General features: G+C 48.2%; 1 protein-coding gene across 1 annotated transcript; it reads right to left on the bottom strand.

The window, feature by feature from the left end:
* Positions 1-406: 406 nt before the first annotated feature.
* On the bottom strand, positions 407-16,288 carry MTF1 (metal regulatory transcription factor 1). The gene is made up of 11 exons (XM_083452883.1): positions 16,103-16,288; positions 14,857-15,317; positions 11,742-11,980; positions 10,501-10,632; positions 9,637-9,710; positions 9,069-9,202; positions 7,952-8,029; positions 7,581-7,683; positions 6,524-7,035; positions 6,274-6,337; positions 407-4,984 (listed from the first exon to the last, which is right to left on the bottom strand). Exons 2-11 carry the CDS (start codon positions 15,265-15,267, stop codon positions 4,500-4,502), a joined length of 2,232 nt encoding a protein of 743 aa, XP_083309009.1. The 5' UTR covers positions 15,268-15,317; positions 16,103-16,288; the 3' UTR covers positions 407-4,499.
* Positions 16,289-17,709: the final 1,421 nt, after the last annotated feature.

Here is a 17,709-nt window from a genome sequence, read left to right as displayed (position 1 = left end):
TGCTTGCAAACCAACAGCACTAACCCGGTCCACAAACTAAAGATGGAATACCTCACTTGGGGCAATGTCACTCTTCTGGGTCTTGGGTCAGCTAATTATTGGAAGCTACCACTTCCTCCTAAACTTCAGCTCAGGCAGACTGGAGCACTACATTCTTGCCTTCTCCAGTACATTGAAACACAAGCAGCTGCATTATCCCAAGTCATACTTTTGGTTCATTTAGCTCAATATTGTCTAAGTGGGTCCTCAGAATCCCAGGGAAGCCTTTACTTAACTTCACCTGAAAATATCAGAAATCGAACACCAGGGACCTTCTGCATACAAAGTGCGTACTCTGTCACTAAGCTAAAACCCATTGAAAATAATTCCAATCACCTCCAGAAATGATTCCTCCAAAGGCACCAGATTTAAATAAGCATTTAATTAGGATCCCAGTGGTATTAATATTGCTTTCAATTAAAAAATTAATTTCCACTTCCTTGCAGGTATTTCAAAGTACAATATTAATTTTATACAAAATGGAGCAGTTAAGCAAACACGGTTATTTCACATTTTACATTCTTCAAAAATACAAATTCATGTTTATGCTTCTGGGGTTTTGGAGAGGCTCTTCCTTTGGAAGTACTGTACCTGTAACTAACATCTTCACATCACTCAATGCAAGGACATTTGTTCCCATGTTTCAGTTAAATTAAATTTGTTTAAACACAAAACACATACTCCTGAGAGAAACTGGCAACTTCAAATGATCTCCGCTTCACTCCTTGCATAGCTCTGGAGTAGAGCCATAGCAATGCCATGTGTTGTTGTGGAGGAAATCCGGGCTAGGAGGGGAGACCCAGAAAGGCACTTTGCAAAAGTTACCCGAGAGCCTTTGGGGGCCTCCAATTACACCACTCTAGGGCACAAGCCCACACCCCATGTGGGAAGGTGGCAGTTATGGAAAAGGGGCTTGAAATTCCCCCTTGTGCAAGGTTTCTCTCCCCCCCCCCACCTCTATCTCACACATGCAGTGTTAACAGATGGTGACATCTCCCTACCCGCAGTGACTGGGAAAGAGGCAGCCTAAACCCTCTCTCAGGTACCCCAGGAACCTTAACTTCTGTCTCCGCCAGAATGAATGGCAGCTCCTTCCCATTTCCCCACAAAAAAGAGCATTTGGAAAGACACAACACTGCAGAGCAAAGGAATGAGCCATTTCTATTAACAGATTGCAGAAGAAGAAAAATTAAAAGATCTCCCTGGGCTTTACCAGTGAAGTTCATATGAGGGGAACAAAAAGCCAAAACACCCATTTGTTAAGGAAAGTAGAAACTGCATTTCCTTGAAAGTGTCCACTGCATAGAAACCATTTTTGGCCAGCATGCATACGACTAAGAAGACAGTGTGGGCTACACACCGTTTCCACAAACAGACACACACACACACACACACACACACACACACCCTACATAAATATCCAGTTTCCTTGGCATTTCTCAGTGCAGAACCAGAGTCCAAACCTCCAAATGAAACAATGTAAGATGGAAAAAGCTGAAAGGTCAGCCCTCAACCCAGCTACACGGATGCTTATTTAAACAACAAAAACCCAAAACTGGAGTCACAATTTCTAAAAGACATAAAGGAGAAATAATACTCTGATAAAAAAAAGAAAAATCCAGAGTGTGTAATGTTAAAAAGAATAAGCTTTTCCTTTTGTGGTTTTGCAGAGGGTAGCTAGCAGGCAATGCAGCTGCCTCCTTCTGTGTCTCTTATTTCTCAAGAGTAGGTTCTCTCGTTGGCACCTTTAGCATTTTGAATAGCTCACTTCTGCAGATCAATCACTAGCAGTGTGCTTGGAGAAGGTGCCAGAGGAAAATGCCACTCCTTTTTGGGAAATGAAGGGTTTTTCCAGTTTTGCAGTAGAGACCCTTGCAGTGCAGTAAGGCAGGAATGTGACATCCACCCTAGAAGGTGCTGCATGCCAATGTAAGGACGGCTTGCATCTGCCTCCCTGCCCTCCACTTCCCTCTCTGGGGCATTCAGAAGACAAGGATGGCAGCTGCGACCCTATGAATGTATCCAACTGTAACCAAAGTCACCTCGGAATGAGTGAGTGACCCAATCTGATTCCATTCAGTTCAGGCTCCTAGTGGAAGTTTTGCATAGACTGGACATTTGCTTAAAACATGCATAAGTCTGAAGAAGGCAGAGCACACAGCTTAGCCAGTTCCCACATCAATTCTGTTAATCTCACACGCACGCACATGGACACGCATTGGACGCACACACAGAGCGTACGAGGACGCCACGCCTAGCTACACATATTGCACAGAGGTTAAGTGCTCTTTTTGCGTAACCACATTTAACTTTTACTCAGAGGGGGTAAAGGAGGGAAAGAACCCTAATAACTTTGTGAAAAGTTATTTACAAAAGAAAATTGCAGCAGTCAGTTTAAAGAGAACTAAAGTGCATTTTAGAGCCCAGCATGTTAGTGTCATTGGAGGAGCCCCAGCAAAATGTTTCCTTCTCTAGACTCCAGCAGCAGCAGCAGCAGCTTCCAGCAAATGCAGCAGACTCCACCCCCAGTAGGGTCTTTATAGGGGTCAGAAATAAGTCCTCAGTTGCTCCCTGGTTCCTTCGCCTGACCAAGCCACCCAACCCTGAACCTCCCTGCAGGCCTGGAAGTCACAGACGGTCAACAGCCCAGGGGTTGAGCTGTGCAAAGCCCAGTTCTTGACTGCCCAGCCTGGCACGCTCCCCACGCCTGAATATGGGGTACCTCGGGCTCTGCAACCCTCATCAGCACAGGAAGAGGAGGAGAGGGATTCAAAAGGCTCCAGTCTGTATGGTCAATTTAACAACGACAACAACAACAACACAATAAATAAATAAAGGAACAGAACCCCAAGGGCTGTCCTGTTCTCCACCACCATGTGCAGCCCTCCCAGAGACACCCAAGCAGGGCAGCAGTGCCAGACAAAGTTTGCCTAAAGCGGCCTGCAAGACAGAACAGGCTGCTGTCACAGGCAGCTCTCCAGGCTCTGCTCACCCAAGTCCTCAGCTGTTTGCTAAAGTGAGAAGCCCTGCAAAGAGTACCAAGTCCCACCACACCTGGAGTTCTAGGACAAGCAATCGCCTATGCCCTATGGCCAAGAGGCAGCAGGCCAACCAACTGTTGCAGCCAAAAGATCTCCAGCCCAAGGACAGTCTCTGCCCTGCTACTGCCTAGGGGATGCTTGAGAGCAGATGATCCTTCTGCTACCCATCAACACACCTAAGCCTGCCCTTGAGACTGGGTGGCCAGGTGGGCTGCTCACACACTTTCAACAGTTGTGGAGAAGAGGGGATTTTAGCAGAGGTAGCTTGTCACTGAAGCTAGACAAACACACACTCAAGTCCCTTCTCCTCCGCAACTCCTGTTGGTGTTCCCGTCAAGCCTGCCATCACCCCACAGCCGCTGTCTGCCAGGCAAATATTCTGCCTACATGATGAATGAAGTCTCCCTTAGAACACAAGGAGGCTGGCTACCAAACAGAAGAACACTATGAATGGCATCTATTTTTTAAAAGTAACAATGGCATATAAATAAAACATTTCCGAGGCGACATTGAAACCTTAGAGGCTTTTGGAGAGGGAGGGGCAGTCCGTGTTAGGATTTTACCCTGAGTAAGTTAGAAGGATGCCCCTTCCAATGCACAGGCTGAGGGTGGGACTGGGAAGGCTGAACAGCGAAGAGGAAACCGGGGGGGGGGCAGGGACTGGAGGGTTGGGAGGACTGGCCAGCTTAGCACCAGCACTTTCATGACATGACGCAGCCATGAGACATTCAGGGCATGGGCTTTGCCAGAACTAGCTGGGTGGGTCCTAAGTGGCAGAAGCAGCTCCTCCTCACTAGCTGAGTCTTCTACAGGCACCTCTGCCAATCCACCTTTGCAAAGGCCTGACAAGCTTCCACAGGGGCGTTTTCAGCTGGGTGCTGGGTGACTGTTTCTGATCAAGCTGCATCAGTGCAAATCCTCTCAGCCCCTGAACTTGTGCAAACCCCCAAGCAGCCCACCTGGAAAGAGGCAGCAGCACTCGCCCTTCCAAGCAGGTAATCTGTCAAAAGATGTGGAAACCACAGGGCCCCTACTCTGGAGCAAGCCGACTGAGTTACATGTGCAAACTCTGGAGAGATGATGAAGATGATGATGATGATGTGCCTGGCCTGCATTTCAGCACTTGAGTCTCCCCATCCACCACTTTGCCAAAGTGCAGCTGCCTCTACAACAAGAGATCGCCTCACAGTCTTGCTCTTCCCTCCTTCACAAACAAACATTTCTTCTCTCTCCCCCTCCCCCCATAATAGTGCACACATAGTAGTAAAGGCACCCCCAAGGAGCTGTAACAAGAACCTCCTGTGCCCCTGGCAAGGTGCAACCAGAGAGCAGCCGGCCCTCAAAACTCGCTCAGAGTGATGCTTGGGTTCATGTCACAACAAGCCAACGTAATAAAGAGACAGGACTGCCTTCGCCTTTTCACTTGAGGAAGCTGCCACCACGGCCTCCGCCCAGGGCAAGCTCCTCCTCCCCTTGTAGCAGGGCTTCAATTGGAATCAGTGGGGAGGAGGCGGAGGCGGAAGCCTCGGGGCTCTGGAGAGAGAGGAAGTCTGAGACATCCATGGCACTTAGGGAGTGGTTCTGTGAGTCTGAGGGGTTCCCTGCCAGAGTGCTTTGCTCGCAAGGAGGCAACGTGGAAGAGAGGGTGGTGGTGGCACCAACAGCAGCAGCAGCAGCAGAGGAGGTGCTGGCAGCCAAGTTGATGGGAAAGGGTTGAGGTGGAGGCCCTGGTGCTGCCGCAGGAGGCTCCCCTGATGCCTTGGAGCCCTGTGAGGAGCAGTTCTGCTTCTTGCTGCTGGCTTTGTCCTTGGCTGAGTCCCGGCAGGCACACTGGCACTGACAGGCTTCCTCCTGCTTGATGATGATCACGGGCACACTCAGGCCAATCTGCTGCACAGAGCTCCCTGGGGACAAACAACAGTCAGTTCAGAGGCACCAGCACTCCCCTGTGCCTGTACATCTGTACCTCTCAGGGCTTCCCAACAGAAATGCTAATGGGAAGAAATGCACGTTTTGCCACCCACCACTGCTGCCAGCCTGTTCTCACGACATGATTCCCCCACATTCCCTCTCTCCCTCTGCATGCCTGACACCAGGTGCAAAGCTTGGGTGCTGCTGGGATCAAGTATGCCTATTCCTGGCCCGAGGCTGAGGCAACAGGAAGTAGCTCAGGTGATGGAACAAAACTGGAGGAATCAGAAACCAAACAGGGTGACACAGACTCTCTAGCAGCTGACCTGGCTGCAGGGTTGTGTCACCCAGTAACCATTTTCTGCTCAGAGAGGAATGAATCATTCTCTCTGGCTCAACTGTTAGTCCATAACCTGGGGTTAAAGTTCACATGGCCCAGTCACTCATGGCTAAAAGGTGCTCTCACAATTTTTCTTCCAGGTTGACTAACTGGCTGCTGTGCCACCTAGCTATTGTACAGTATGGCAAGAGATTGTATCATCTCACTCCTCAGGCCACTGCATAAGCCACTAGGCCCATTTTAAGGGGCTAATATGAATATATAGAACCAAGTAACTTTAAGAGTGCCCTCACCAGTGCCATCCAGTGATCTGGGGAAAGAGGCCCCTCACTAGGAGTAGCAGTGCAAAGGACAGGCACCTGAGACACAGGGAATTTTTGGTGGCACCTCCACAGCTATGGAACTCCCTCCCAAGGGAAATCAGGAACCCCCCCCCCTTTACTTGCATTCAGGAAACACAGAATTATTTTATTTATCCAGGCATTTGGCCAATAGTTTTAAGAAGCTTGTACATGGCTGGTTTTATTTGCTTTCTGTAATATTTTAACAATGCTAACAATGTTTTTATGTCATTTTATTCTTGTTAGCTGGGCTGGGCTCCCTTTGGAATTTACACAATTTATTCATGAAGAATAAATAAATTTGAAATAATATGAGAGAGGAACACACACAAGTCAAGTACATGGGAAGGTGATGGATTTCCCTTATTTCACTCACTGAGAGAAGCGGAGGGAAGCAGATGCCCTGGGGTGAGGATTTATCCCTCGCTGAGTGCTAATACACCCCAAAGAAGAAAGCTAATGGCAAGTTCCTCAACGGCCCCCTCCCAGGTGGGTCCTCCTTGCCTGTCTGACATGACACAAGCTCCAGCCCATTCAGCATCTGCCCTTGTGAGTGTCAGTGATGAAAGGGAAGACTGTGATCCCTGGATGTGTCACTTACCTGCATTACCAGCAACAGGAAGGGCAGTGGTAAAGAAGACCTTCTCCAGCACTGGAGCCTGTGGCTTTGGCATAAGGAAAGAAAAAAGACTTTTGAATGCAAAGGCCAAGTCCAGAAATCAACAAATAGTATATTAGTATCCCAGCCCACTCTGGAAACAGGGCAGTACCAGCTCTACCCCACCTGCTGGAGCCCTCAATCCCTCTTCATAACACGTTCTGGGCTGGAGCATGGGATTCAGGTCACTCACCATTTGTTCTTGGTTCTGGGAGGTCCTGCTGGCACCATTCAAAATCCACTGGAGGTTTTGCTCTCCCATGACAATGCTGGACTGCAGAATGGCTGCACTTTGTGACGGGGTGATGGTGATGGTTGGGCTGCCAGCCAGCACAGAGTTCCCTCCAACAGGCACAGTCTGAACCCCACTGGGGAGGACCTCAGCAACACTCGGTGCTGCTGCTGGGACAGGGGGATTCCCAACAGGCTGTGGAGATGCCTGAATGTGCTGTAGGAAGTCCTGGGGGTTGGGTGCAAAGAGTGTGCTATTAGGAGCAGGCACTTCTGGAGACTGGAGGACAGCGGCAGGGGTTCCGTAGGCTGCTTGCTGAGTGCCAGTGGAGGCAGGAAGCAGTGCTGGGGGAGAAGGCTCAGAGATGCCAAGCTGAAGAACAAGTGGCAGAGACAAAGGAGCAGCTTCTCCGAGGGGTGGCTGGGCAGCAGGGGCTGGGTCTGCATCACCACCAAAATCTTTAGCCAAGGCGTCTGCCAAAAGAGAAGCATATGGTGAGAAAGCTTTTGTAGGATCCTGAAAAGCACTTCATGCAGGATCCCAGCTGTGGCCATGACACGTCTGGATGGTAGCCCAGGCAGAAACAGCACCAGCTTTTATATCAAGAAGGCCCATGGCATTTGCAAAAGGGAGGCCTCACTGGCCATACACTGCTCTTGCTGTCTGAGCTCTGGTGAGACTCATGGAAGCCACAGACAGCAAACGTTATGTAGTCACTGCATTTTTATTCAATGCAGTCCATCTCAGGCTTCCTCAAACAGGCTAATCCCCTTTGGGCCTTTCTTCTCCCACCCAGGGCTACCAGAGAGTGTTTTTCTTCATTAGCTTTGCTCTGTGAATTATAGTATGATGCAGCACATATAATTCCCACCAACCATACACCCCTGCACACCTGACACCAAAAGCCTACCAAGGCCTCCACTTGTTAAGCTTTTGGGGCAGTTCACTAAATTCTCTGTGCTGTCCAAGATTAATAATGATCTATGGAGCAAATGAAAGAGAAGATGCAGACTTGTACCTGTGTGCTGAGCGTCTTCCTGATTTACAGGAGGCTCCGGACTCTGGAACATGGACTCAAAAATGCTTGCTGGTGAGATTGTACTCAGGTCTTGTCCATGCATCTGGGGAAAGGAGGGAGCAGTGAGGCATGCAAAGTCAGCTGGTCTGTGGTTGAGCCTGGTGGCGAGGCCACCAATACACTCAGGCTGCATTGCTCAGAACAGACATCCCTGAAGCACCTGGCTCAGGGAGATACAAGAAGCCTGCTTGCTTCCAGCCACACCACAGAAGTCCACCACAGGAATGGCGGAAGGTGAGCTCTTTAAAAAATGGCAGAAGGCTGCTTCTATGACCCACACTGTCCACTGTGCTGTCAGAAGAGATACTTACTGGATTTGAATTATCCCGCAGTTCTGAATCTGTGGACATGAGGCTCAAGTCACTGAGACAGAGTGAGTGGTTTGTATCCTGCAGAGGTGGAGAGGAAGCCTACATTAAGCAATGCAGCAGTTGCAACTATGAGCTTGGTTATAGCCCCACAATGCCAGTCTCTTCAAGAGCACCAGTCCTTGACTTATCAACAGTGAGGGTGATCAGAGACTTAGGCCCAAATACATTTTCTCTCTCTTTCTTTAAAAATTTTATGTGAAATGTCACAGATCACTAACTGAGAAAGGCAGCTGGTAGCAGAAGGAAACTACAACAAATGCCATTTATCTCCAAGGATTCACAAAGGCCCTCACTATGGCTGTTGGGATGACGCAGGAAAAGAGGAAACTGCCTTGTACTGAGCCAGGCCCTTGATCAATAGCACTGTCTATGTGGCTAACAGTGACTCTCTGGGATCAGAGATAGGGGCTTTTCTGACACTGTCCCTACAAGTCTGAGCTACTTATCTGTGCCCATCTTTGATGACCTGCCCCTCCAATTTCTTAGACATGCCTTTTCATTTTTTTGAACTCCTTACAAAGATTGTTGTGCAGAAGCATTCATTTTCTTAGAGGTTTCCCATTTCTCTGTCTCACTGGGATTTTTCGTGATTCCGCTCCTTTTTCAGGAATTCTAACCCTTCTTGGGCTACTTTCCCCCATCAGTTTCTCTAGTCTGCATTTATATTCAGTTTCCCTATCTAGCATTTCTCTGAACCTAATAAATCAGCATTCCTGAAATCCGTTACACATCTAACTAGGCTCATCTTTAGCCTTCCATAAGAACAAGAACACCAGCATTACGATTATAGCATTAGCATAAAAACATATTTTACAGATACAGACAGTGTTGCTCATATCAAGCCATCAATCTCTTTGAGTGGCAGAGAGTTCCACAGCACGATGCACTGTGTGAAAAAGCAGATTACCTTTCTGCATGCATGTGTAATTTCACCTGCAAAGGTCCCAAAGGAGCTGGATTTCCACAAGAGTTCTGGATACTGACAGGCACTCACCAAGGCACACCATGCTATCTAGTGCACCAATAACGACATTTTCTCTGAGAAAAAGGCACCCACCTCAGAGATGCTGTTGTTGGACAGCATAGCATAGGAGGGCCCCTTCTCGTGTCCCTTCATGTGACTCTTGAGGCTATATTGTGTGCTGAAAGTCTTCTCGCAGCCATCACTGGGACAGAAGAAAGGTCTTTCACCTACAATGGCAAAAATCTATGGATTTGTACACATCCAACACCCTCTGGGTTCCTTGTTGCTCAGCAGCTCCAGGATCGCTAATACTGAGCCAGAGACTAAATCACACTCCCATGCTCAGTGTGTGTAAGGGGTAAGGGGTGCCCAGGAGCCCATTCTACAAGATCCTGATGTAGCAGGATTCAACACAAAATAATGCGGCCTGACTGTCACCTCATAAAGTGCTCCCTTCTCCTTCCCAAGATATCCTGGGCTGCCTTCAGCAAGGTTGAGTTTATTAAACTTTTAACTGGCCTTTTATTTTGAGTCAGCATCATCTAACAACTCAGTCCTATCAGGCAAGCTGCGTCAAACATCTTCTCCATGAGGCCACATCTAGGCTGCAGCTGCTTAGCATTAAGGAAGCAGGAAAGAGATTCAATAGACCCAGCCTTACCGGTGTGGGTCCTGACATGCGTCTTCAGGTGGTGGCTTGCAGCAAAGGCTTTTCCACAGCCATCATGATCACACCTACAGGAGAGGGATGGAGAAATCAGCAAGGAGCTTCATGCAGAAACCAGTTCCAATCACACCTCTTGCTTCCCAGCAGCCTCAGGCCATGCATTAATCTGCACACAGGGTAGTGGAAAGTTCTGCAGAAGGGAAGCCCTGCTCTTGAACATGGTATTATAACTTAGGGAAGACTTAAAGAGAGCAAGCAGAACATCCGCCAATGCAGTCTCACAATCCCACTGAGATGGAGCTCAGTGGTTGACCAGGGCACCATCAGCATGGGGCAGGGCTCCTGGGCCTTTGAGGACCTGCAATGAGAGAAAACCCTGCACCGGTGACTTCTCCCACTACTGCAGTACTGGGACTGCTGCTGAAATTCTCCCTCCTAAGCAGCAAAGTGGTGGGGACCCCCAGGTGTTGCTACATTACATTACACCTCACCTGACCTTGGCAACACAAGCTGGGACTGGTGGAAGTGGGAGTCCAACAACATTTAGAGGGCCACCAGTTCCCCACATGTGGACTACAACCACAGGGCAACAAAAATACTAGGTGGATGATGATGTATTTGAAAGGCTATATGGGTCCTGCCAGACACACAGGACATTCACTAGAGGTGGACCCAGGGCAAGAAAGCCTCAATACCAACACTTTGCAGGCCAGAGAGGAGTCAAAAGCCATGTGGCTCAAGAGTCCAAACCCCCCATGTAGGGCCAGACAGGAAGCTAGGAGAAACCAGGCCTGTTCTACAGCAGAAGGCTTGACAAAGGACCCAGGATTCATCAGGGCCTCCAGCCAGGTGGCTCACCTGAATGGCTTCTCTCCAGTGTGGGTCCGAATGTGTTTCCGCAGGTCACTGAGTGTGGTGAAGTACTTGCTGCAACCCTCTGATTCACAGTTAAATGTTTTTCCCGTGTGAAGCCTCTGATGGGCTTTTAACCTACAAGGAAAGAAGTGGGCTCCATTACCACAGGACTCTTTCTTCTGAACTGAGCCTCACCAACAAGGGAGGCACAGGGAAACAGCAGCTTCTATCCGAGAAGCAAAATCGGCTAATAATAATAATAATAATTTATTATTTATGCCCCGCCCATCTGGCTGAGTTTCCCCAGACACTCTGGGCGACTCCCAATTGAGTGTTAAAAACAATACAGCATTAAATATTAAAAACTTCCCTAAACAGGGCTGCCTTCAGATGTCTTTTAAAACAGGATAGCTGCTTATTTCCTTGACATCTGATGGGAGGGTGTTCCACAGGGCGGGTGCCACTACCGAGAAGGCCCTCTGCCTGGTTCCCTGTAACCTCACTTCTCGCAATGAGGGAACCACCAGAAGGCCCTCGGCATTGGACCTCAGTGTCTGGGCTGAACGATGGGGGTGGAGACGCTCCTTCAGGTATACAGGACTGAAGCCGTTTAGGGCTTTAAAGGTCAGCACCAACACTTTGAATTGTGCTGAGAAACGTACTGGGAGCCAATGCAGATCTCTCAGGACCGGTGTTATGTGTTCCTGGCGGCCACTCCCAGTCACCATTCTAGCTGCCACATTCTGGATTAATTGCAGTTTCCAGGTCACCTTCAAAGGTAGCCCCACATAGGGTGCATTGCGGTAGTCCAAGCACCTTCCTAGCAGTCAAGTAGGCTCCTCTCCAAAACCCTTGCAGGCAGCTTAGAACAGCAGCCTCTCAATTGGAAACTAGACTTTGAGAAATAAACTTCGGAGGAGCTAACAAGAACTGGTGTGTGTGTGAGAGAGAGATTTCTGCAAGGAAAATAGTATTTCACTTAATGCATGGGTGGCTAACCTGTAGGTCCCTCTCTGGATGTTGCTTCTTCTAACTAGCTTTCCTTTTCTTTCTTATTTTTGATACATCCCTGAACTTTGGCAATGCTGGGGTTTACTTGGAGTTGGAGGTCCAACAACATTGGGAGAGCCACAACTTAGATGCCCTTGGGCTTAACATTGTGGTTACATCTTTGACAGTTCATTTGTGTGTGTATAATAAGGCACTGTCTTGAGAGACAGAGGAGGAAATGCTCCTGCTCTTACCTGTACAGTGTATTGAAGGCTTTTTCACAACCCTGGACATCACACTCAAAAGGTTTCTCCTTGGTGTGGACTCGAACATGGATTTTGAGACTATAGGATGTTAGGAAGGCCTTTCCACACCCCTCTTGGTTGCACACAAAAGTGTACTCCCCGCGATGTGTCTTCTGGTGGGTGCGCAGGTTACCTGCGGTGCTGTAGGTCCGAGGGCAGCCCTCAAATGTGCACTGGTAACGCTTCACCTGCCAGAAACATGATGTACTTTAAGTCTCCATTCTTGATCAAAGAATCATAAAGGGTTCCACTGTTAACTTCAAGAGTTGCCATAAAAACAGCTCTGCTAGATCAGGCCAAAGGCCCATCATGAATACTGGCTGCCAAAAAAAAAGACCCTGTAGGTAGGGGAAGGCTTAAAAGATGTTCCCTCTACAGGTAAAAAAAGAAAGCATGCAAAATGTATCAAAAATAAGAACAAAAAGGAAAGCTAGTTAGAAGAAGAAAACAAATGAACATAAGGGATCATGTAGCCTGTGGGTTTGCACATGCAAAATTTTGGAACCTAAAAAGACTCCTGAAATGGTTGCAGATGGTTAAAATTATTACAAGAGAGACTAGAGATTCCTGCCTAGTTTTGAGAGGCCTAAGGCAGAGAAGTGCATCCCCCAATTCCCTGCAAAGCACTCCCCAACTCCCTCTTCACAGATGTTGCTGCTACTCCTTCTGGTTGAGCTGCTATCACTCCCTTGTGGACTGTGCTGTTTCCAAGGAGAAAAGACCCTGCTGCCGCCACTGTTGTCCCTTTCTCAATGGACCCTGGATTGTCGCCGGTGCTTTAGGCTCAGATATTTTATTCAGCTCTTCAGACTTTGCCCAGTTTGGTGCCACTTACAAACAGGCACAACCGCAGAATGTAATCTTTCTGGATACCTGAAGGGTCAGAGACCTTTTTTGGCAACTGATGCAACATTACTTATTTCAGTGGCTTAACTTAGTTTTTTGCCAAGGTTGCCATGTGCTGCTCCTGTACTCCCATTGCCAGCTGTGGGGTTGATGACCAGACTTTGTAGTTCTGGCCATGTTCCCAAAGCAGTGAACAGCACAACTTGCAAAGGAAGCTCCCTTTGGCACAGGGTGCGCTTGTTCTCCATGTGCAGGTCTGAGTTGGTTGGCAACAGAATGTGCAATTAATTGTGCACACGACTCTTCTGTGCCACATGGGAGCACATGGGACTCTGACAAAGGGGCATATGCATCAAATCAAGTTTCCCATTCATACTAATTCATATATTTCCCAAACAGTGACTTCTAAGTTATGTTAATTTACAACTAAACAAAGTATTATTCACATTGAGGTGGGTGGAGAACGCCTGTGTGCTGGACTATAATTTCCAGCAGCCAGCCTGCTCAATGGCCAGGGGTGACATGGGAGTCTACCAGCATGGAGAAGACCCTGTCATAATCATATGTGAACAATAGTTTTCCTTCAGAATAAGTTATTAAATGCTGCCCCCTTCTGTAATTATCAGACATACACAAATATGTATTCTTCCATCGTTTCCAAAGCAGCTGCTTTCAATAATCATCTGAACATAAGGCAATAGACTAGAAGCTCCTGGCGGATTTTGTCCTCCATAAGAGCAGCAGAAAGAGATAGTTAATCTATTATACCTGAAGTTAAGTCAGTCTCAATATTCCTAATTTTTTTTGAGAAGGCAAAAGGTATATCAAATGAACTTTCAGCCCTTCTCTAAATCTGCAGAAGTACTGGGCTTATATATGGCTGAAGTCGTCAAACCAAACTGTGGCAGTCATATTGAAACCAAAAGAGCAGCTTTAAGATCCGCAGACTTAAAACTGCAACCTACGATTTCAAAGGGCCAGAAACAATCTGCTAAGCCCACTTTCTCAGGATTCTGTTTGTGCAAAGTTTCAATCTACTTCCTTATAAGAGAAGTTCACCTTCTCCTTTACATTTGTGGGTACAGCAGTGGATGTGCTGAACCAATGTCTTGCCTTGGTAATGGTCTTGATGAAAGCCAATAAACGAAGCACAATTCAGATAAGACTGACGCACCATTAATGGGTGGTTCCCTTAACTGGATGTATGATAACTGATTTAAATGTCAGGCAAAAACAATTCTTTTTCGCTAGGACTTTGGCTCTTAATTATCTGTGGCTTTGAGTGGGTGTAACGTTTAAATCCTGCCTTTTAAAAATAGGTTTTTTCGGTTTTTTAAATCTTAAGCCAGTTTCAATGTATGTGCTTGCTTGTTTCATAAAAATTCATAAAAAATAAAGCTTGAAGAATTTTGTTCATTATCAGCACTCCAAAAACTAAAGGCCCTCTTCATTAGTTTGTGAGTGATTCCAAGATTTAAGTCAAGAAGTATCTCTTAGCTGCCTCTCTAAAGCATACACCCTCCTGCTAATCCATAAATCAAAACTCAGACAGTTTGGAGCTTCTCTCCATTATTGTCTGTTCTGTCTCACCTATGCACAGTGTTGACTACACATTATTACAGGATGTAGCACTCAGCGCAAACCTTAATAATGTATATTGGTCATAGATTTTTGTTTTTCTATCCTAGTGCAGAAACGTTTATTTAAAAAATCACACATAGCACACACAGCCCTAGCAATAATGTTCTACTATTGTGGAAACTCCCAAGGCAGGGTGTATAGCATGAAAAAGTAGCAAAAGCTTCCCTTCAACCATGCACTGCTTAGTATGGAAAGTAGGCAAGTCTATATGCCTGCTATATAAGGGATCCACTGCTCTCTCTCACCCCCAAAACCTGAGAAGCTCTGCTCACCCTTTTCCTAAAGATACTTGGAAGTGTAACAGTGCATTTTTGTATTATATAAACCTGACTTGAAGAGCAACATGTGAAAACATCCAGGATCAGCTTAGGCATGGCCTCTCTGACACAAGTATGGGAAAAGGCCAAACACTACAGAATCAGGAAATTTGTTTTCTTGGGCGTTTTCGGATGATGACTTTTCCAGAACTGACCCCATGAGTTTTAAATGAAACACAAAAAGCAATACAGGCTTCCATACAGTCATATGACAGGCCTCCCGATAGAGGAGCAGGATTAGATTAGAGTCTGCTACTTACTTCTTTCAGTTTCGTCTCAGGGCACTCTGACTGCAAAGTAAGGGTGGCTCCTTCAATGTTTCGTGGCATAGGAGTTGAGCCAGGATTGATCGTCAGATGAATCTGATCCGGAGAAATAATGTGCTGAACATAACCCTGGGACATTCCTTCATGGTCAGCTATCAAAGGAAATCTGTCCTCGTGACCATCAGGCAGAAAAGGCAAGTGATCCCCACACTGCCCTTCATCCTCCTCGTCCTCCAATGGCCCTCGGTCTTGTTCAATGAGGACTGTTGTTCTGTCATACACTGTCCTGGATGAGGATGGGACAAGGCCATTCTTGTCCACAAACCACAACAGTTTATCATCCTGGGCCAAGTCATCTTCCTCCACTTTGTAATAGATGACATTCTCAGGACTGTTTTCCCCCATGGTTTAGTGGCATTCCAGAAGGGTCACAGAATGAACATAAGACAGCTCACCTGTAAAAAGATCACGTAGAACAGAGCAGTCAGAACTCATGAACATTCAGTAAGTAGTACTGTTTTCCATTTGACACCCAATTTACTGTCTTAGGATTCCTTTATTGCACATAGTTGCTTCAGTTCTTCGTGCTTTACAAGGTTTTTAAAGTGCAGTGAAGCCAGCACCCTTATATTTTCTACAGATAACTCCCTGCAGAAGGCTCACTTGAGTAAAAATGTGTCGTGCTAATGTTACAAAACATGCATCTTTAAAGTCTTACTCCTCCCTCTCTTCCCGCCCCCCCCCCCGCCCTAGCATTGGAGACTTGCTGGGTTTTGCATGGCGCCTTCTGGCTTTTGAAGTAGACAAGCCAACGATATGCGTGTATATACATCGCAAATGTCCTAGCCGAAAGGCTACATTATGTGGGTCACTCTTTCAGTCACCAGGCTGGCTGACTAATTGCCCCTCCCCGCTTAATACTGAAAGAGTCGCAGCAGCAGCAGCAGCAGGAGGAGGAGGCGGCTGAAAAGAGATTCAGCCGAAGTCGCCCCAACAAGCTCCGCTTCGACAATCGCCCCAACAAGCTCCGCTTCGACAATCCCAAGGAGCTGCCGCCGCGCCCGGTGGGGGAAAGGAATTCGCGGCCCCGCTTCGCCGCCACCCCCGACAGTGACCCACGAGTCGCCGCGTGAGGGCGGCTCTCTGACAGGGAGGAGGAGGACAGGGCCAGCCTCGGGGCAGCCCGAGCTCCAGGCTCGCTTCGCTCCAGGGCCGCCTGTCCGCCCCGCGCGCATCTCACCGGCCGCGTCCAGCTCCAGACCCAGCCAGGCCCGTGTCAGTGCCATGGCGCCTGCCCGGCTGCCACGCGCAGCCCGAGCGCCAGCACTCGCTCGCTCGCCCGCCCGTCAGTCCGTTCGGCTCGCTCGGTCCGTCCGCCCGAGGTTTCCTCAGACATTCGCGCTTCCGCTTCCGAGCAGCGCGGGGCAGGCCGGGAAAGCACCTCTTCCGGCCACGCCCCCTCCTACCACAGATGGAGAGAGGCTAGAGCGGTGCGTCGGCGGTGTCTACTCCGGAGGGACGGATGCCTTCAAACCCGCGAGGAGTTGGAGCGTCGGCGAGGCGCGTCTTCATTGCAGGGCTGTTGTGAATCATCCGAGACCCTGGCAAGGCCGACCTTGCAGCCTCCCTCCCCTTATGGAGAACGAAAAGCCTCTTCTGGCACCGAGTCCAGGCTGCATCTGTTTTGCGGGAAGTGGACGGGAAGATGCCGGGGCGGGAGGCAGGACGCGGCGCGCAGCTGGAGTTGAAACGGTTTTTTTGCCCACCCGAAAAAGGCTCGAGCAGCTTGGAAAGCGGGCGAGAGAATGCACTGGAAAAGAGTGGCGTGGATGAATGATTGAGAGGTGCTTTAAAAGCCTGAAGAACGCAGGACGATTCGCTCCTTGGCATATCTATTTTATAGAAAACAATATTAATGCCAAAGCAGTTTATAAAAGCACCCCAGGATAAGCAGGTACTATTGAAGTCAGGGAGAAGGCTCGATAATTTAGAGGCTTGCTAATTAAAAGGCTCGTTAATGAGCTGGTTGCCTGGAGGGGCCCCAAGTGAGCACTCGACTCCCTATCACTCCAGTCTCAGTGTAGGTGGTAACCCAGTCAATCAAGGCTGCTCTTTGCTTGAAAGAACCTGGCAGGTGCCCCATCACCACACCAGGGGAGCAGGGCAGAAACAGGCAGCCAAAATAATCAAGCAGTAGGCTTGCAACAATTGAAGACTTAAGAAAGAGGTAATGAAAGGGACACAATCGCTTAGTGTGTAGAAAATGGAGAGAAATGTTTCTCTCACTTCTTACGGGGCTTACGCACACATCCTCAGAGCCCCACCACACACTTCCTTTCAATTTATGAAGGGTTGTGTGTTCCATTAACCCTCCACTGTGGTGTTAGAGGGGCATAGGAAACTTTCTAGGCTAGGAGGGCCAGAGGGTAAGCCCACTAAGAGGAGGAAGGCAGGACTGAAAAGGAGGAAGTGAGTTACAGCATCAAACATTGCAGTTACAGCATCAAACATTGTTGCTAGTCAGGGCAGCAAATCCTGGCTGTGATGCCTTCATACCTTGTAAGAACACAAAATGTGATCACAGTCCTGGGCCTCCAACCCCATTCAGAGAATCAACAGACTCCCTCCAGTCAAAAAGAGTGAACCAGGCTCCCAGCAAGTGCCATGAACTAGACATGAAGCCAGTGTGGCATTTGAATGGCCAGAGATTTAGCTTTAAGCCAGCTTTGTGCACACGCCTGATCTCTATCCAACAGAGGGCTATCGAAGCCTACTAGCCATGATGGCTATGCTCATGATGGGCCATTGCCTGATGCAGCAGATTCTATGCTCTTATGTTAAGATCCC

Source organism: Podarcis tiliguerta (assembly GCF_965153285.1).
Source record: "Podarcis tiliguerta genome assembly, chromosome: 8".
NCBI lineage: Eukaryota > Metazoa > Chordata > Lepidosauria > Squamata > Lacertidae > Podarcis > Podarcis tiliguerta.
Note: the sequence above shows the minus strand (reverse complement) of the source record. Positions and strands in the feature narration are given on the sequence as shown.